This window comes from Tursiops truncatus, chromosome 9, assembly GCF_011762595.2.
Source record: "Tursiops truncatus isolate mTurTru1 chromosome 9, mTurTru1.mat.Y, whole genome shotgun sequence".
Classification (NCBI taxonomy): domain Eukaryota; kingdom Metazoa; phylum Chordata; class Mammalia; order Artiodactyla; family Delphinidae; genus Tursiops; species Tursiops truncatus.
The window spans coordinates 69,562,947-69,584,366 of NC_047042.1; the positions used below are offsets into that span (position 1 = coordinate 69,562,947).

Sequence of the window (21,420 nt, forward strand, 5' to 3'; positions counted from 1 at the left end):
AAATCATGCCTCTGGAGTTTGGAATAACCATAAGTGTGAACACCTCAAACAGTGAGATTTCTTCAGAATTTTAATGAGTTTTTAAAAGATTAAGAATATGGCATGTTTCTTTCCAAAATACTAAAAGTTCATTTGTCAGATTTTTCTCTTTACTCTGTCACAAAACAGGTTCCGATGTGTAAATATAATACATTTAAAAATTTAAAGCTAGCATCTCTAAGACCTTCCTTCTCATTTTAAGATCCAGGCTTTTAAAACTTAGCAATTTACCTTTTCTGATCTTTATTGTTCACAATTTCCTTCTCTCTGAAAACTTTAAAACTTGTTCCTTTATTTAATTCATTTAACAAACATTTGTTGAGGTTACTCTCTAGGAATCACTGTGCTAGATCTTGCAAGAAATGAAAAATCAAGACATAGGATCAGTGTACAGGCAGTTGCATCAATGTAGGAAAAGCCTGAACTGGTAGAAGTTGAGGGGGTGGAATGAACAGAAACAAAGCGATAGATCTGATTGGTAAGAGAGGGTAGAAGCTGTGTTTTTTTGTTTGTTTTTTAATCAAGTGATTAGATAAGGGAAGCAAAGGAGATTGAGGAGTAAGAATTGACTCTAAGGTTTGGAGCTTGGATAACTAACTGGGAGATAGGAGATGCCATTAACTAGAGGTAGCAAAAGTTAAAAAAGGGGGAGCTGGTTTGTAAGGAAGATAATGAGTTAATTTTAGACAGATTGAATATGAAATGCTGGTGGAACATTTAAATGCTGATGTTTTATATGCAGTTGGAAGTGAAGACCCCAAATTCAGGAAGTACTTATAGGTAGGTGATGGTGGAAATAGGTTAACTGTTGGATGACATTGCCAAGGGAGAGACTGTTGAGAGGTAAGGTTGAGGTTAAATAAATAAACAGGCCCATCCTTCTCTTTCTGAACAAACTGCAAAGCTAAGATAATGTCTATATTTACGAAACAAGATGGAACATGTAAGAACCACAGCTAGAACAAAGGAAGAAACATCCGTGTCATAGACCTTGAGGGAGGAGAGAATTTCAAGGGAGGAGTGGTCGTCAGTATAAATTGTATCTAGGAGGTTTAAAAGGATGAAGGATTAGAAGATATGATTGAATCTGGTGGTGAGGAAATCATTAGCAGCCTTGGAGAGAGCAGTTTCAGAAGAGCAAGTCACACTGAAAGGGATTAACAAGTGAGGGGCATAGGCTTAAAGGCTTATAAGGTCAGGTTCAGAAACTATTTTGCTATTAATGACAGCACTGTTAGTGATGAAGGTTTCAATGAATTCTCTTGATGTTTTGTGAACAGTGTTAGTTATTTAAATAAATATAGCATGCCTTCTTCTTCTGGAAGTCTTTAAAACTCTTCTTCTATTACGCACTGTTTAAATGTGATGCTGTGAATGAGAGCAAATGCAAGTTTCCCTACCATGCCTGGTAAAACTTTAGAGATTTGATCAAAAGCCCTTGGTCTATTAAAATATTCTAAGTTGTCTCATTCTTTTTTGTCTTTTTTTTAAAGATAAAGTTAGTCTCAACCATGAAAAAGAGAAAAGTGACCTATGTGGTATAGTTTGAGTGAGTGTGGCCTGTGGGTGTAGGGGGGTGTGTGTGTGTGTGTGTTGGAGCGAGGTAGGGAGGAAAAGCAAGTGTTGGTAAAATAATTAAGAATTGGGAAATTTAATTTAATATTCAGGTTAATGGAGAGTCATACATATCTTATATGGATTATAAATTTTCACAGAATAAAAATGCAATATAATTTTAAAAACTCAAGAAGTCTAAGACATTTTTTTCTTTGATTATTCAGGGTTACCTCAGTAATACAGTGAGTTAAGGCCATTATTATAAGCACCAGTTATATGATAATATGAGTGGATTATGGTTATTTAAGCTTTTGTGGTGTTTAGCTTTTTGATAAATGGGCATTATTAAAACATGGCTGAAAGTAAAGAACCTTAGACTCTAATTTAAGAGCTTCCCGTAGTAACTGTCCAGTCCTGCATTCTGATTTTCTGGTTAGCCCTTTCACTTTCATTTCTCCTAATTTTTAAAACTTTATAATTTTCTCTTTACAGAGTAATAATTCTATAAAACAAGGACAAACACAAAATTCCCATACTTCATAAACATGGTTACTACTTTAACGTGGTTAACATTTGGGAAAAATAAAAGTGTGATATCTGCCTAATTTTACATCGGAAAGGACATAAGTCCTGGCACAACATTATTTCATTCCTTCTATAAATGTCAGTCTCCATCAGAATAGGAACCCTATGAGAGTTCAGACAGTATCTTATTTTGCCCTTTTCTTCCCTGGTGCCCAGATCCAGCACATAGAGGGCACTCCACCCTTTTTGTTGAATGGGTGAGTATGAACCTACTACATAAAGGGTGCTGTGCTAGGCACTGTGAGGAGGACACGAAAGAAAAAGAAGAAAAAAAACAGTGACACAGGCTCCAGCTGAACTCTATGTTTTCTTAATTTAATAAGGCTGGGATAATTATTTGTATTATGGGCAGAAAGTTTTCTTGGCCAAGGATTTACTCTGGATTTGGGCAAGTTTTGTTTGCTTCTTAGCCTTATTACATTAGCATTTACATGATTCCTTATTTGCCTTACTACTTAATAATTTCAAACCATTTTTTAATAACAGTGTCTGTCATGCAGATTATGAGCCAAGAGCAGAAATTTATGCTTTGAGCTCCTAACCTGGTGCTCACATACATGACAGAATATCTCAGCTTTTATCTGGCCTTGGACTTACGATCATTACTTTTTTTGCGGTACGTGGGCCTCTCACTGTTGTGGCCTCTCCCGTTGCGGACCACAGCCTCCGGACGCGCAGGCTCAACGGCCATGGGTCACGGGCCCAGCCGCTTCATGGCACATGGGATCTTCCCGGACCGGTGCACGAACCCATGTCCCCTGCATCTGCAGGCGGACTCTCAACCACTGCGCCACCAGGGAAGCCCTGATCATTACTTTTTTAACATCCAAAAGGGTGGTGTGTCCTGAAAACAAATTTAAATCTGATTTACCAATACAGAAGTGAAAACTTGATAATATAAAAAGAAAATTTTAAATGATGAATACTCTTTAATTTTGCAAATGGATTTTCATAATTATAGAACAGACAGGAAAAGGGTTGAAACAGAATCTGGCCATTTACCTACTTGGAAAAAGACTTCACAAAGGTGATATTACTCTTAGGTGAAAATCAGGATTATCTTTTCTTACACTTTGTCTTCTTTTTAGAAGATATTCCTTTCCCTCCTTTACCAGGCATAAATTAGAGCTGAATATAAGAGGTTCTTCTATAAAATAGTGCTGATTCATCTCATTAATTGAATACAATAAAAAAAGCTAAATCATTCTTTAAGTCCTCTTAGATTGAACAAAGCCCAGAGCTGATGATAGAGTTTGTAATCCTGGAACAAGGAGGGCATAGAAAAATGCTTCCAACAACTTGAAATAGGATGATAGCTCACTTTCAGAAGGTGGTAATGACTGAGAGTGGGTGTATACAATTTCACCATATAGAATTTGTTTGAGATTATCTTTCTCCTTTATCTGATCTAGAATCATGGCATGGTATTGACAGTTGGTATGTGATTTATAGCAGTTTTTTTCTGGCACAGCTATCGTTAATGGGTCATTAATCATTTCCATGGGGTATGAGGAATACTGTTGCTTGCATGTATTATGAAAAATGTGAGTCTTGTTTATAGAGATTCAAAATACCAAATGCCTTATACCTCTAAACTCTATAGTCTGTACTGCTAACTGTTACCCACCATCTCCTTGAATGTCACTGTGCTGTAGAGAGGTGGGCAGGCTTAACAAGGTGGAAATGGAAATGGTTCCATGCCAAGAGTTCCAATATTTGAAATATTTTTTGACTGTGGATTTCATATCACTTGATCCCAATTAAAACTGTAGAGTAGAGCTACGATTGTAGTTGTTAGTTGTTTGGGCAAGCAGTTGTCTAAGAGATACAGACCTGTGTTAGGTCCAGGTAAATAATCTGTCCTCCTGTGAGAATTCTTAGTGTGGAAATTTCTGACAGTTTTAGTTGGTGTAGTGTCTCCTTCAGTCACTATGGGGTTGTGGTGTAGCTCCAGGACTGCTGTCCTTTTATTCTATTTGTATTAAATTCTTTAACAATCAGGAGTCTTTTTAAGCTTCCAGGTCTTTACTATCAGGTTTCTTCCAGTGGAACCATGGATCTCTTGAGTTTCTTTCATAGCAAATCGGTCAGTTAATTAAAAACAACAAATCCATCATTTAAAATTTAAAATTCTCTATTCATTAGGTATTCACTGGTTCAGGTATATATACTGTGTGCAGGTCCAGGTGTATTTATTGCTTAGCATTATATAAAACAGTTCCACGTACATTGGTCCTTCTGTACCAAGAAGCTTGTAAGTTCTTGAGGCAGGGACTAAAAGCCAGTTTGTCTGTACATAAGACCAGGGAATGTTTTCCACTACACCATGCAGCCTTTTCAACATTCAGCCTCTGTTAAGCCAGCCTCTGTTAAGTCAGCACATGCTTAATCTGCGCCCCCACTTACAACCTAAACAGTTCTAAAATTTATCTTTAAAAGGCCCTTATTATCTACATAAAAAAAAAAAAAAAAAAAAAAAAAAAAAAAAAAAAAAAAGGCCCTTATCAACAACATATATAAAATGTGCACTTTTATCTTGGGGCTCTTCAAGATTTCACCTTCCACTTAAAAATTTTTTTTTACCCATTCATGCACTGTTTTTTGCGGTACGCGGGCCTCTCACTGTTGTGGCCTCACCCGTTGTGGAGCACAGGCTCTGGACGTGCAGGCTCAGCGGCCATGGCTCATGGGCCCAGCCGCTCCGCGGCATGTGGGATCCTCCCGGACCGGGGCACGAACCCGTGTCCCCTGCATCGGCAGGTGGACCCTCAACCACTGCGCCACCAGGGAAACCCTCATGCACTGTTAATTCCCGTAAATTCTAATGGGAATTAAGCACACAAATCCTTGGCACTTGGTTGAAAAACTAGGAATCATGCAGAGACAGCACTTTTGTATATAGCCTGCTTATAATCCACTCTATAATTGGTTTGTTTTTTGTGCCATCTGGCATTGAATTGGTGAGATTCTTGCTGATGTTTCATGATGTCCTAGTGCTGTAGAAGATCATACATACATTGACATTTGGTGAAGAGATGGACTGAAGGTTTGATTCTACTCACACACTATGTTCAGAATGATGTTTTAGTAAAGTCAAAAATCAGGATTGATACATGCCAACATCACCCTCTAACTTGGGCATATACACATATGCTCAATATTTAACTTTGTCTCTCAATAATTTTGATACTGCATAGCTCTATGAGTGCAAGATTTCTGTCTATGTTGCTCATCTTTGTGTCCCTGGTGGCTAGAATAGTACCTGGCAAATAATAGGCATTTAGTAATTATTAGTTGAGTAAATATTTCTGTTAAAAACATCATCATAACTAAGAATTAAATGCTTTTTCTTTTACATATATTTCTTCTACTAAATCTCCAAGTACGTATGGTACTTTGAAAATGAATTAAAGAATAATCTCTTCCTTCCCCTCAGGAGTTGTACCATATATTATGGCTGAACTCTTTCTTATAATATGCTCAAATAGTTCTAAGTACAATATGTTCTAGAGAGCCCCAAGTCAACTTAAAAACTATGCAGTATCAAAATTAGCAAGAGAGCAAGTTAAATGCCCAGTATATGTGTATATACACAGCTTTGTGAAAAGGTTGGCATCTATCCTGAGCTTTTTTGACTTTTTACTAAAAGCTCATTCTGAACATAGCCTGCGATAGAATACAAAAAATATGTACAGTAGACTAATCTACTGATACCCTAGGGTAAAGGACTGTAAGTGCTGAACTCATGTTTATCTTGGAGGACTGAAACTTTGTAATGACCATCAGGGTTGCACAGATTTATTGACTTTTAGAGCTGAACGGTTACCAACATTTACCTAGTTTTTATGATTTATAATACATTATTTTATTGAATTCTAACTTCATCCTATGAAGTATCATTCTCCTTTCAATATAAAAAAAGACAAGTTTAGAGATAGGAATAATGAATAGTTATATGGTGTTTATAATGTGACAGGTGTTGTTCTTTGCATTCATTAACTTACTTGATTTTCACAAAACTTTATAAGACAGGTTGTATGATTCATTTTACTGGTGAGGAAACTTAAAGCACAGAATGATATAAGAACCTGCCCAAGGTCAATGGAAAAGTTGAGATTTGTGCTAAGTGACTTACCTCAAGAAGTGGTAAAACCATAAACTTGATTTAGGTTTTTCTTACACTAAATCTGACTCTAGCATCTAAACCAGTCCAGAGGTGTTTAATGTGAGCCACATACGTAATTTTAAATTTCCTAGTAGCTAAAAAAAAGTAAAAAGAAACAAGTAAAACTAATTTTAATAATACACATTGTTTAAATCAGTATATCCAAAATAGTATCCCAAATATTAAGTCAACATATTATAATCCAAAAGTATTAAAGAGATATTTTATATATTTTTTGTTACTAAGTCTCCAAAATCCAGTGTGTATTTTGCAGCACTTACAGGGCATCTTAATTCAGACTAGCCACATTTCCAGTGTGCAAACCGGCCCTGAGCCATCAAGCCTAAAGTCTTTACATATAGGTAAGAATAAAAAGCTCGGAGAAGTGAATTCCCATACTCAGAGTTAATCAGGTGCATAAACGTCATGTTGGTAACCAGACTTGAAGAGAAAAATCAGTTGCCAAGACTTGAAGCCCGGTGAATCCTCTGCTGCCCTGTTGTGTGAGTTATGGCTCTGAGGGACCTCCTGCATGGTTTCTATCAACAGCCAGTCTTTGGACCTAAATACCCAGAATCCACTGTACTACATTCCATCTTCCACACCTTGAAGGTGAAACCAGCTGGTTTCACTCCAGTGAGACACATGTTAAACCCTATTTGTTTATTTACTGTTGCCAAGTTGCATGAAACGGAAAGAGCGAGCCAAAATTCAAATCTCCATGGAACATAGGAGCCTTTAAACTCTTTTTTTCCTAGATTCATTCGCTGTTTAACTACAAATGAGCTGTGGAAAGCATATTGTCATAAAGTGCTTCTGTTTGGGAAAAAGGCTGGAATCCTATGGACTTCAGAATGTGTGCTGTCTTAGAGATGTTTCCCTATTTCTTCACAGATGCTGTGGACTCTTAAAGGCTTGTTACACTCTCCTCCTGTTGACTGTTTGGAAACCCAGAATAACTTATGTATTTTTACCCTAAATTTATTCAAACCCTTCAAGTTGCCAGAGCCAGAATTGATCTAAAGATGCATATTAATAAGTAGAAGTTTAAACTAGTAATTTCTTCAATTCTTTCTTAATAATTGTATTACTATATTTCACAGGACTTGAATTTTAGAGGTAAGAGGGCCTTAAAAAGTTACCTGACAGTGGTTTTGGAACTTTTTTCCTTAAGGTAATAGCACAGGTTTTTTCAGATGAGATCATACTTGGAATTCACACATAAAACAGATAATGGTGGAGCTGCTAGGAGTGAAGTGGGATTGGGGCTAGGGCCATACTCTGTTGATGTTTTACTGTTTGATTTGGCAGCTGCCAAGGCAGCTCTGTGGAGCCTAGATGTCTAATTAACACAGTGAAAAACACAGCTTTAGTCCATAAAAACCCCCTCCCCCCATTTTTTTTCTCCTTGCCAGGCTGATGATAGTCACAGACTTACAATTCTAAAATATTTGACTTTATGAAAAATGGTCCAGGTGTGAGTACTAGAGTGATAGAACAGTCAAGGGAAAAAATTGTAATGAGAAAGAACCAAGGTAAATCAGAATTATTGCCTGGGTATGAGAGTAGAACAAGTTCAAACTTGGCTGGTAGTAGATTGATGGGGACACACACACACAGAGGGGGTGGTAGGGGGAGAGAGAGAGAGAAAAATCAGACAAAGCATTCAGTTTGGGCAGGAAGATAAGTTTCATTTTAGCAAATGAATGTAAAGTAACAGCCAGCCATTCACATGGCGTCATTTATAAGTGCTAGACACTCTTGAACTGGAGTGAGGAGAGTCAGAGCTAGCCATATGGAGTTGTCTACTCCAAATGGAAGCCCTGGGGCCCTACTCTGAGTGAAGTAATATGGAGACAGGAATTTTCTAAGAAAGAGTATTGGCAGAAGAGAAGGCCAAAGTCTGAGACTTGAAGAATGAATGAACATTAAGGCATCAGAAGAGCAAGAAAAAACAGTTAAGAAGATAGTAAAGGAGTAGCAGAGAGGTATGAGGAAAACAGTCCCACCATTCTCAGCCCCTCCCTGAGGCTCCCTTGACAAAACAACCAGCCTTTCTTCTTAAAGGCACTGTAACAGCCTTGTAATTGGACCAAGTATCTTTTTTTTTTTTTTGCTTTTACAGCAAATAAAAGCATAAGTGAAAATTTATTTTATCCATACAATTATTCATTATAGTAAAAGATCTTTAAAATGACTATGGATTCTCTTAAATAGAATAACTTCATTCCTTCCTCCCTCCTTTTCTTCCTTCCTGCCTCCTTTTATTTTTTGAGTTCTGTCATTTGAGTACAATGAGATGTAGTCTCCCTTACCAGGCCCGAGGTAGGAGGGGAATCTCTTATTTGGAAGAGTGCTTCCATTCACATAAAAAATATGAAAGCAACCATTTTATACCAGTTTTATTTAGAAAAATAAAACATATAAACAAATTGGCAACAGCCAACTTAATATAAAATCATGAAATGCTCCTTCCTTGCTTTGATTTTATATTTTTATGATAATGCTACTAATTTTGAATTTTATTTTGATTTTACTTGATTTTTGCCAGGCTACCAAAGTAGATTATATTTCCTATGAAATCCTTTATTTTGTCATTTAAACCATTTGGGGGTTTTTCTATGGACAGAGTCCTTGAGTCAGTCTTCAAATGTTTATTGAGTGCTCATTATGTTTTATGCTTTATCTTGGGTATTCTAGAATAATGCAAAATAAAAAAGACAAGTTTTCTGCTTTTAAGACTATTGCTATTAGATTGACCTGGTTAATTTAACGGATGATAAAGCAAAAGTTAACCTTCTTTTAAGCAGGATCAATCCTCAGTCACATGGTATAATTGTCTATATATTCTGGGAGCATTGACCACCCCTGACCTCTCCCCACTTCTGGAAACCTTACCCTTCATCCCTCTTCCTAGTCTCAATCTCAGGAGTCTAATCCCAATTTGGATTTCCATTTGGAAGTTCTTGATTTTAGCTTAAGATGCAGCCTCACATCATGTGATCATTCAGTAGACTCAGCCAGAATACCTCTAGGCCTTTAAGACCCAGAAGAGAGGTACCATTCACGGTGGAATTGCAGATATCACAAAAATATTGAAGGGTGTATAGAACAGAGGCATTTTGGTTTTGGGTGCTTCCTGCTGGCTTTTCTTAAATCATGTCGTCTATCAAGGAACCACTTCTGCCTTTTTTCAAGGCTGGCCCCACTTCTGGTAACCTGTTTGCCAAGGCCTTCCTTCACTTTGCACATCCTCCATCAAAGAGGAATTCTTGTTTGAAGTTCCTGTCAGTGGAATAGATATGTTGGGTAGACCATTCCTACTTATTTATATTTTCCTTTTACACATTAAGAAAATGAGGCCCACATTAACTTGTAAGTGATTTGCCCAGTGACCTCTAGCCTGTTTGCAGTGCAGCCAGAACTGGGATCCTTATCTCCTTGACTCCTCACTTACTGCTCTTTTCATTATATCACACAGCCTTTCTTAGCCATAAACTTCTGTCACTTAGCACTGACACTGAGGAAAGAAACACTTCACTGTGTGTGGTTTGCTGTTCATTGTTGTAATAATGATCAAATTAATATGATTTCTTGATAGCTATCATTATATTGACCACTAACAATAATAAATGTAGGGATCACTGGACAAGTAATGCTTATTTAAATTATGAAAACAATAAGAATAATCTTGAAAATGAATATTCAAGAATACATGATGATTTTTCTTTTCACTTCGTGTGCTCCCAATTATAGACTGCTTATTATAAAAGTACACAATGACTCTGGGCCTCTTCTCTAATAAGAGATTTGTTATCTTTTCTCCCTGGGTAGAAACCTTTCTTTCCACATTAGATTTCAAACAGTCTTTTATAAACCTAGTCCTCTAGCATATCTGGTAAAATACTGTATAGTAACCTCAATTATCCTCCACTGTTGATTGTCTTTTTTTGTTTGTTTTTCTTCTGGCCACGCTGTGCATCATGCAGGATCTTAGTTCCCCGACCAGGGATTGAACCCGTGCCCCCTGCATTGGAAGCACGGAGTCCTAACCACTGGACTGCCAGGGAATTCCCCAATCCTCCATTTTAGAAAACATGGCTTCTTTAGAGGTTTAAGATAACAGATACTTTACAAATACGTTTGTGTACATATATCTGTCGAATTATAATCTAAAAATTAATATTTAAACATCAATGTCTACCTCACACCTGTCAGAATGGCTGTCGTCAAAAAGACCACAAATAACAAATATTGGCGAGGATATGGAGAAAAGGGAACCCTTTTGGTGGGAAAATAAATTGGTGCAGCCACTCTGGAGAACCGTATGGAGGTTCCTCAAAAAATTAAAAATAGAACTACCATATGATCCAGTAATTCCACTCCTGGGTATGTATCCGAAGAAAATGAAAACACTGATTTGGAGATACATGCACCTGAGTGTTCATAGCAGCATCATTTACAATTGCCAAGATACAGAAGCAACTGCACTGTCCATCAATAGATGAATGGATAAAGAAGATGTGGTATATATATACAGAATACTACTCAGCCATAAAAAAGAATGAAAATTTGCCATTTGCAACAACATGGATAGATCTGAAGGGTATTATGCCTAGTGAAATAAGTCAGAGAAAAACAAATACTGTATGTTATCACTTATATGTAAAATCTAAAAAATAAACAAATGAGTATAACAAAACAGAAAAAGACTCACATATAGAGAACAAACTAATGGTTACCAGTGGAGAGAGGGAAGGGCAGAGGGGCAAGATAGAGGTAGGGAATTAAGAGGTACAAACTACTATATATAAAATGAATAAGCTACAAGGATATATTGTATACCATAGGGAATACAGCCAATATTTTATAATAACTTTAAATGGAGTATAATCTATAAAAATTTTGAATTACTAATGTTATATACCTGAAACTAATATAATATTGTAAATCAACTCTACCTCAATTAAAAAAAGTCAATTTCTAGGCTGGTTCAAAGGATATGAATATCTATTTGGCAACTGGTAAGAATTGCCTATTTTGCTTATTGCAGTGCAGTGTTATCAATAAATGACAAGATGTTGGAAAGCACTGCCATGTCCAGTATTATTTAAAAAATTGATTTTGAATAAATGATGGCAAATGTATGGGATGGAATATTATTTGGTTGTTAAAATATCCATTAAATACTTAAATGTTAAATGCTGGGAAAACAAAATGGTATGTGTGCTCTACCACAGTTTTGTTAAATTTATGTTGTGGAAGGTGGCCTTCAAAAGTGAGAATAGTGTAAAATGTGAGAGCACAAAGCTCTCAGACAATTTGAGAATTATCTCAAGTGGTTGTTCATTCTGTTTCTGGTCACCTACCTTACTTACAGGGCTCAGCACTGATTTACTTCTGGCTCATTTCCAAAACCAAATGCTCAGTGGTGAAGTCTTCCCTTTGTTGGGGATGTTCGAAGGAGCATGTCACAGGCCACATATGCTTTGAGTAATGGAAGCATCAATGAAATTAAGCCCACATTTTTCTAAGAGAACTATTTTATAGAGGCCCAAACATTTGGATGATCAAGTTGATATTTAAAAGGTGAATTTTATTGCTTCTTTATACCTTTAGTCATACCTGGACACTGAATTGATTTACTCTTCAGAAGGGGAAAGTCATAAGATCCAACATAACAGCAAGGCGGAATCATAGAGTGGCTACATGATCCATTTGCCATGGCTAAGGGTGAAAAGTGGAACCCTATTTGGGGCTCTTTACTTGAGAGTCATCTTTGGAAATGTAGAAGGACTTTGAGCTTCAGTTATCTTTTCTTCTCTTTTTAAATTTTTGTCTGATAAAGGCTTCTCATCTGAATGAAATGTAGGCTTTGACATCACCTATGGTAGCATCATCTAAGAACTACAGTGTGTTGACAACTGTCTTGTGAGTACTTCACAGTGGATGATTTTCAATGGATGACGTTTCGAGTAAACACGAACTGCTTTCAGATAGACAGAGTTCACACATTTGTGCGTAAAAAGAAAATTCCCGGGCTTCCCTGGTGGCGCAGTGGTTGAAAGTCCGCCTGCCGATGTAGGGGACACGGGTTCATGCCCCGGTCCGGGAAGATCCCACATGCTGCGGAGTGGCTAGGCCCGTGAGCCATGGCCGCTAAGCCTGCACGTACGGAGCCTGTGGTCTGCAACGGGAGAGGCCACAACAGTGAGAGGCCCACGTACCACCAAAAAAAAAAAAAACAAAACTCCCAACCTGCAGTATTATTAAAAAGCAATTATATTAGCTTCAATATCGTACCTTTTTCAGCATATAGACTTGTTTATTCAATGCTGTGTTAATTCTTCAAGATTATTTAGGAAATAAATTCAGTGCACAAATAAACAAGTATTTACTGAAACCTCTAACAGTATAGACAAGGTATGTTAGTACTTACAATGATAAAAAGACACAATCTTGATTTCAAGAAATTTAAGATAAAGGTGACAGGGGCAGGGGTCGATGGGAAGGGGAGGGGTTGGTAGGGCTGGTGGTACAAAAGGGACAATAAGTATCTAAATAACCATAAAACAAGACTACAAGAAATGCAATATGACAGGTATAAACAATGAGCTATGGACTCTGGAGTTTAGATATCATTAACTTCTTTTGGGAAAGACTTCATGGAGGAGATGACATTTATAAAGCAAATGAAATATAAGCGTGGAGGCACGGCAAGACATTTGATTTTGGTAATTCAGGTAGTTTGGTGTTGCTGGAGTAGGAATAAAAGAATGAGAAATAAACAGGAAACATCTTGTGTTTCAAAATGGTGGATCATTTCTAAACTAAATTAAACAAGTCATTAAACGTGTGTACAATGCAAGATATTATAAACAGTGTTTGCAAACATTCAGATCAACTAACTAGACTGTATCTTAAAATTTACTAAAATCATGTTCTATAATTATAATTTAGATGTTCAAGAAAATGTTAAAATCTTGCAGTGAATCTCAGACCTGTCCTGGGCAAAATCTGAAAGGTTGGTAGCACTGTACTGAGGACATTAAGGGCACACACAGGCCCAGTGAGAGAGTGCCATGATCCACTGTGTATCCGGGGCTGGGGTGACCCTTTGCTACATTAACTCTGTATCATATATTCATTCTAAAAAAGATTGAGCAGCAATTTCTATTTGCCAGGCATTGTGCTAGAAACTAGGAATACAACAGTGAATTAATGATTCAGTCCCTCTCCTCATAGAACTTACAATCCTGAAGATGGGGTTGAGGTTGGTTGAGATACAGTAGACAGAGATTCAAATACAGGGTGGTATGTGCCTGATGCGAGATGTAAAGAATGCTGTGTGAGCGTACTGTAGCCTGCATAGTTCAGAGAGGAGGGGTCAGGGAAGACGTCCTAAAGAAGTGCTGTCCAAGCCTAAGATTTTAGGAATAAGGCAGGTAAACTGGGAAAACTAGGCCAGGCAGAGGAAGGAACATGCACATGAAGAGAGCAGGGTAAGGGGGGGGAATGAGAGAGAGAGGAAAGGAACACACATGGTGCTTTTCTGGGAAGGCAATAGCTTAGTGTGGCTGAAAGCTAGAGTGTGAAATTGGTTGAGGGTCATGGACATAGAAGAGACTGGAAAAGTAGGGGAGGAAATAAGGGTGGATGAACAGTGCTAAGGTTTGTTAAGGATTTCATAAAACTAAGAAATCTGCTAAAAAATTTTGAGCTGGTATGTAACAGGGTCAGATTTGTGTTTTAAGAAGTTCACCATGGTTGTTGTGTTTAGATAAGATTGCAGAGGGTTAAGATGGGAGGTCAGAAGACAAGCTAGGGTTCTGCTGTGGATCTCATCCACATCATGATGGTGGTCTGAACTTGGGTAGAAGCCTTGAGGATGGAGAGAAGTGGGTGGATCCTAGGCATAATTTAGAGCTGGGTTCCATAGGACTTAGAGATGGACTGGATGTGGAGTGTGAGGGAGAGGAAGGCACCACACACCCTCTCAAGTGTCTGTCTTGGCCACTGGGAAGATGGTGTGTCTGTTAGCTGAGTCTCACCAGTAGTGCCATAAAGGACTGAGCACACGAAACTTCAAGGTTGTTCCTGGATCCTGCCAGGCTGACTTCAATTAGTGTGTGGGCTGTTTGCTGTGAGTGGGAGTGGCAGGGCTACGGTTTGTTTTTATTCTTCCTTCTTGAGACAATCCCTAATCATACTCATTCAGTACAGAAAATGAGCTGCCCCTGCTTCACTAAATTGAAATCCAAAAATGTGCCAAATGACTAGACTACAGTTTTCACTGAAGAGTTCAAAGAGGAAATCAGCTCTTCATGCTGCCATATGAAAATGGGTAATTACAATATTTTTTAACACATTAGACCTTGTTATTTTTGAAATTAGGAAAACTATATGGGGCCACACATTTTTATCACTAGGAAGTCTTTTAGAGATTAGTGACAAATAATTCTACAGATGAAAAATTGTGGAGGTTAAATTATTGGCTCAAGGTCAGTCACCTGGTAGTTGATTAATTTCTTTCTAAGTTGTACTGATGTCTTGAAAAGTGTTGATTAAACAAGTGAAAGTGTGCACATGTCGTCACAGGGCCCATAAAACTGTTTTATGTAGGTATCGCAATGCCCTGGTAATTTTTGTGGCAAAATGAGAGTTGTTCTGACAAATCATCTGAAATAGAATATGGTATAGTTTCTGTTCTTGGTGCTCATGCCTGCTTCTAAAGTCTTTTGTTAAGTGATTTATGCACATTTATCTGGAGCATAATTATCTTGATTAATATTGAGACATATGGTATTTAAAATCCCAGTGTTTAACGAAGCACTTCATGATTAGCCGTTTAAAAATAATTAACCCTCTTGTATATAAAATTTTGTAATTTCATTTCAGATTATCAAGAGCTAACTAATATTTTCAAAATTTTAATCAGCCATATATAGTGGATTCAGTGGAAATAATGTGTGAGAGGGGTATTGTAGCTCTGATACTACAAATCAATGAGAAATTAAACCACATTTTAGTGTTTTACAGCAGTCATATTTTTCTGGTCTGCCTTTTGCATTTAGATGTTTGGTGTATATTAATCACAGAAGCAATTTAGAAAAATGAAGTTACTAAAAATTAGAAAAAAAAACCTTAAATATGCTATTCTGCACACATATTTATTGATTTGGACCTATTCTCACCTAAGAATAAAAATCCTGTCTGGGGTTCGTAAGTCAATATAGGGCTTTCCCTACATTCTCCACGTAGGAAACAAATATTAAACACATTTTATGGTGCTTATATCTTTATGACTTCTAATGAGATGAGATATGTTAAGAGTATTTTTCCTAGTGGAATATGGACCAGATCTTCTATTTTCCTGAACAGAGAGAAGCAAATTCCTTGCATCTCCTTAAATGACCTGGGCAGTTGCTGCTAAGCTTTCATTATGTCATTTAGTAAAGACTCATGGTTGAGCACGTTAGGAATTACTAAAACAGATTCAATTATTTTCTTTCTTTTTTTCCTGTTTCTTTTCCTCAGGAGACTCAGGTACAGAAAAGGCTTGAGGAAACTTAGGGAAGCCAAATTTTCTTTTCTTCACAGATGTCTTTGAGTTTTAGCAATTTGTAAGCCTAGAATGATGAGGGGAAAACTATAATAAAGAAAACAGACAAAGAAAATGTCAAAATTAAAATATAATGAACTGTTTAATAAGGGATTTGTTTACATAACTTTCTAAAGATGTCTTCTTTATATATAAATACAAAATTGATGCTAGTAGGTTTTTCTCCCCTTGTGTCTAGAAGATATCTCCAAATACCAATTATAATAACATCCAGCATGCCAAGTCTTTCACAGTCATTATTTCATGTATTCCTCACCCATCTATGAGGCACGTACTATTATTTTCCCCATTTAACAGATAGGGAGACAGAAATTTACAAGAGATTAAGTGACCTGTCTAAGATCACATTTTAAGTGATGGAATCTGGTTATCTGTCTAGATCTATTGGATTCCAGAGCTTGGGCTCTTAATCACTATTGTGATACCATCAAAGAGGCTGATATGTATCTCTGGGACGGAGATGGTTTGGTTCCTATGCAGAAAATTCTCCCTTCATTATGTGCTGCAGGCTATATAGCTACATCACTTTTCCTACACTCAAGGTTGGAAATGGCATTTGACAAGCTTCTGCAGAGCTTAGAAAGCCTAAGAGGGTTAAGGTACATGGGATGTGTAGCTTCTGAGATTTCCTGGGCCTGGCTGGCTCCTTCACAGGTGGTACATTTGATAGTTTTTCAAAAAGCTGCCATTGCACTCTCAATGCTGAGACAAAATATGGATACAGTTCATTTTTTAAACTTCATCTGCACTCCTGCATTCTTGATTGAGCTTATTGGGTAAGAGACAGGAATAAACAATATATTATTGGATGGGTGAAAAGGGGAGGGTAGATGTGAGCGATCCTAGGACAAAGGTCTGTGAGTAAAATTCCTTGAATCGATCATTTACCTGGTGCTTTAATCCCTCCACTCTTTAAATACACACTGAGGAGACTTGTGCTTCCAGGAGGATGGAGTAGACATCTTCTTTCCTATTTCTCCCACTAAATACAGCTAAAAATCCTGGATATTATTTATAAAACAAACATAAGATTCTGAAAGGTAGAAAGAAGGCAGACTGGCTAGGGACCTTAGGACCAGAAGACACGGTGGTGAATTCTCTAGATTTTCTTTTTGCCTCATAGATCTCTGACTAGGTACTGGACGAGGTGGCAACCCAGAAATGCCAATGTGCTTAGACATGGCCATGGGCCAGTGGAGAACACATGCGGAGTCTGAACTCCTACTCCCACCCAGTAGCCACAAGGCACCCCACCTGCAGGGTCAGAGGAGGGCACATAGGGAACAGTAATGAGGTTCCCTCTGGACTTCTACCTCTGTCTGGCAGTGATAAGGCAGACAGAGTCCCAGAAGGAAAGAAGTAGATGTGGTTGAAAGAGTATTTGAAAAAATAATGGCTGAAAATTACCTAAATTTGGGAAAAAGACACAACAAACCTGTAGGTTCGAGCTGAGCAAATCCCAAACAGGATAAACCCAAAGATATTTATGCCAAGACATACCACAGATCACTTTCTGAAAACTAAGAACAGAGAAAAAATATCTTGAAAGCAGCCAGAGAGAAATGACAGGAAACGCACTGATTTTTGGCATTGGAGGAATAGGCTGGTTACCAGCGCTTCCCTTGTTGATTTTGGCTATTAGTCTTCTTTTTAACCAGACTCAACCAAGCTAACATGTACAGAACATTTACTAGTTATCTGCAAATTATGCTGGGCACCCAGGGGACATTTGCTAATCCCATTCTTCTTGTAATTGCTCCACAGTGGGTATTATCCCTCAGAGCAAATCAAGGAATTTCAGAATTGGAAAGAACCTCAAAAAAAGGAAATAAAAGGGCAGAAGTTTGTAATTTGGGATTTCTGGATGGGCTTCAGTTCTGCGAACTCCCTGAAATTAATCTAAAAAAATGCCAGCATGTATGTGCATTTTTCTAGGGGAAGGACCATAGCTTTCATCAGAGTCTCAAAGGAGCTGGTGGCTCCCAAAACGTTAAGAGCCACCATTAAGAGTTTCTGCTCTTTTCAGGCAAAACTATATAATCCAACCTAGATAGAAAAGAGCTAAAAACAGAGAAGGTATTCCCCATCATATACATCAAAATTCCTGAAAGCCACCTCATAATTCTCTACTTTTAAGGAGACAATAGGAAAATGGCAGTTTTCTGATTTCTTCTAGGCACTTGTGGAAATACAGGTTTATCAAAGAATGTTTGCTTGTAGTCTTATTTTGAACATTTAAAAAATAGTACCTATAGGTGGCTAAATAAACAGTGCACCGTGATTCAAAATGTACTTTAGATTTCCCCTACCCCTGAAGCCATTTTATGAACTGTCATGTGCTACCTGAGCCTCCAGTAAAAACAAAAACAGGCTTTCCTGTTTTTTAAAAAAATGTACTTTAGGTATGATTTCTCCCAATGCCAATCAAAAAGTTCAGACATACAAGGAAGCAGGAGCAGCCTCTCTACATCAGTACCAATAGGCTGGTATTTTATGAGATAGGACAAACTGGCCCGCAATCTGCATTCCTTTTTCCATCTTTCAAAAAAAAAACATGTAAAAAAGTTCTATTATAAAGCAACTAAACTCCAATAAAAATTAAAAAAATTCTATTGATTACACAATGTATAACAGCCAATTTATCAGAATAAAAAACTATCAGTGTTTTCTTTGGTGAAAAAACAAGTATAACAAAAACAGATCCATGTGGTTTCTGTGTCTACAGTGTGGCTGTCCCTCACTCTCTGTACCCTCTACCAAATCCCTCATGAAATCCAGGTCTGCTCACACCTGGAGAAATGCACATTAAGGATTTTAGATTGCTGCTGCCTGTTTTCTGATCAAAATTAAGGCTCCCAGTGTTACCTGGAGAGCTAGAGATGGGATAATGCATTATTTTAGGAAAAAATTTGACTACCTGCTTTCATTAAGACCCTATAGTAGTTTGATTTACTCATACAATTCTATGCTGGCTGCATCTACACAATCAAAGGAATCACTGGAGACCCTTGTTAAACATAGAATTCCAGACCCCAACCTACAATTACTACAGTGCAACCAGGAGAGGAACCTGAGAATCTAACAGTTTTTATCAAGTGCTTTGGGTGATCCTTGGGCTCAAACAAGTTAGAGCAATCTTCTTAAACTTGAATGTGCATATAAATTATCCTGGGTTCTTGAAACAAAAGTTCTGATCCAATTGGTCTAGGTGGGACCTGAGATTCTGCAGATCTAACAAGTCCTAAGGTGATGCTGCTGGTGTGAGGACACCTTAAGTAGCAAGGTCAGGGAGATTACGCCTCATCTGGCTTGTGTGTAAATCAGTATAGGCCATTACATTTTCCTTCTGCATCTGTGGATTCTCTACCAGAGGCCTCTCCCCTCCCTTGATGCTGCCCATTTCTCATTTTTTCACTGATTGTATCTCTACAAGCTAGTGTGATCAGTTAAGGTAAGGCATCCTACTCTTCTCCACTTACTTTATAAAAAGTTCACACAAAGATAAAAGCAGTCTGAAATAAACACCACACAGTAACTTACATAATGGGTTTATATTTAATATAGTACTTCTCACCATGGAGATGTTAGCAGTTTATAAAGATTTTTTTGTTTTTGTTAAACGTTAAATCTTTTCTCCATTTCAGTGTCAATATAAAGTATTTTTTTACATTAAATCTTTTCTCCATTTCAATGTTAGATACATCGAATACATTCTCTAAACTTTTTCCCCCACAAAGAGATAAGTTTTAATTTTTTGACCAACTGTATTTAATATCTAGGTACAATATTAACTTGGGAGATAACAAAACAAAAATGCATTAAAAATATGGAGAAAAGACTCCTCAGTGATGCAGGAGGCAGTGATTATAACTAAACAGTGGCAATTTCCTAGGATTCTGGGCAAGAGTTTTCTTATTATTATTGAGAATTCTGAAATTATGAAATATTACTTATGCAGAGTTCAGCCATCTCACTTCTTTGACCTTCTTTCTAACTAGCAAATGCAAATTACAGACGGCATTTTTCAGTGCATTATTTGCTGTGAAGAAAACGTTTTGTTTTCCATTTAACATATCAGTTTGTTCCTATTTATAGGGAAATAACCAAGACTATGAAGCTACCCTATTTACTGTTTCTTGAGAACTTTCAGACACCAAAACTCAGTTCTGAACCTCAATAGCACAAAGGTTTTCAGGGCAAGGTTTGATTCAGGAGGCCCTTCAAAGTCACATCTGTCCATTTCTCTTTCGTGCATATACCCCCAAACAAGCACAAATGCCTGTAATGCTGAGAACCACACCTAACAAGAGAGCGATTGCATCTCCGGCTTCTACTGCTTCCACAACAGGCAGCACCAGAAGCAATGAAAAGAGAACTAGGAACAGTTGTGTTGAAACTGAGATCATGATGTCGAGATCTTGAGGTGACTGGTTCTTAAAGGCTGAAGGTTCCTAGAAATTAAAACATGGAAACAAAAAGGAACCATTAAAAATTCCTACCTTTTCAAATGACAGTATGAATACATGACAACAGTTCATACAACCTTTTAAATCAGAGACTTTATAAATTATATTCAGACCCATCTCCTCATTTTATGGTGGAAGAAACTGAGGGAAGTAAATGGTACTTAAAGATGGTCATTTGAGGCTAATCGCCCCTTCTCATGATAATTCCCCTACTCCAGCAATTTTTCCCCACTCTATAACGCCAACACCGTGTGAATCAACAAAACAGAAATTGAACAGTAGAATAAGAAAAGACAGAAGAGGCACAAGATACTAACTTGGAAACTATCCTAGTGAATGAAAATTATATTTTCTTAGGGTCGCTCCCATCCAGGAAATGCAAACAAATCTGGCAAAGTCAAACCACATATAACTCTGTGAAGTCGTGGGGGAAATAGTAAGACTTACCAAAGAAAGCGTTTTTTTTTTAATTCTACCAGTTCAGGATGCTAAGGCTAAGCTCCACGTGACAGCACCTATTATCAGAGGGGCGTAGCAGGATTTAAAAAATCGCACATTATTAATTATTATTTTAAAGCAGCAGCTAGAGTCAGTGCAGAGCGGGGAGGTTGTACGTAAGGGAGAAGAATGGGTAATAACTAACGACAACAGTTTGTTCAAGCAGGGGAACTAGATTTAAAAGTTGGTCAGTTAGCCTATAAAGGAAAAGCTAAAAAAAACCCCAAAACCAAAAAAACAAGTTCGTTCGAGGACTTGATAGTAGGACTTTAAAAAGAATCCCTGCTTTGGCCCGGCAACGTGCAAATCTGCCGCCTGTTTTACAAATACCCTGGGCAATCTAAGTAGCCTTCGGGGACAAGTTCGTACATTACCTTCCAGGAAGCAGCCATTACAGGAATGGCGAGCCGGGCGGAGTCTCTAAACTACACTTCCCACAATCCCCTGTGACGACAACTCACAGGATGCACCGGCGCGCTCCCTTGTAA

At 37.6% G+C, this 21,420-nt stretch overlaps 1 protein-coding gene across 1 annotated transcript; it reads right to left on the reverse strand.

The window, feature by feature from the left end:
* Window positions 1-19,500: 19,500 nt before the first annotated feature.
* Window positions 19,501-21,325, reverse strand: SMIM30 (small integral membrane protein 30). The gene is made up of 3 exons (XM_033863166.2): window positions 21,307-21,325; window positions 20,882-20,949; window positions 19,501-20,419 (listed from the first exon to the last, which is right to left on the reverse strand). The coding sequence occupies exon 3, from the start codon at window positions 20,372-20,374 to the stop codon at window positions 20,195-20,197; it is 180 nt and encodes a 59-aa protein (XP_033719057.1). The 5' UTR covers window positions 20,375-20,419; window positions 20,882-20,949; window positions 21,307-21,325; the 3' UTR covers window positions 19,501-20,194.
* Window positions 21,326-21,420: the final 95 nt, after the last annotated feature.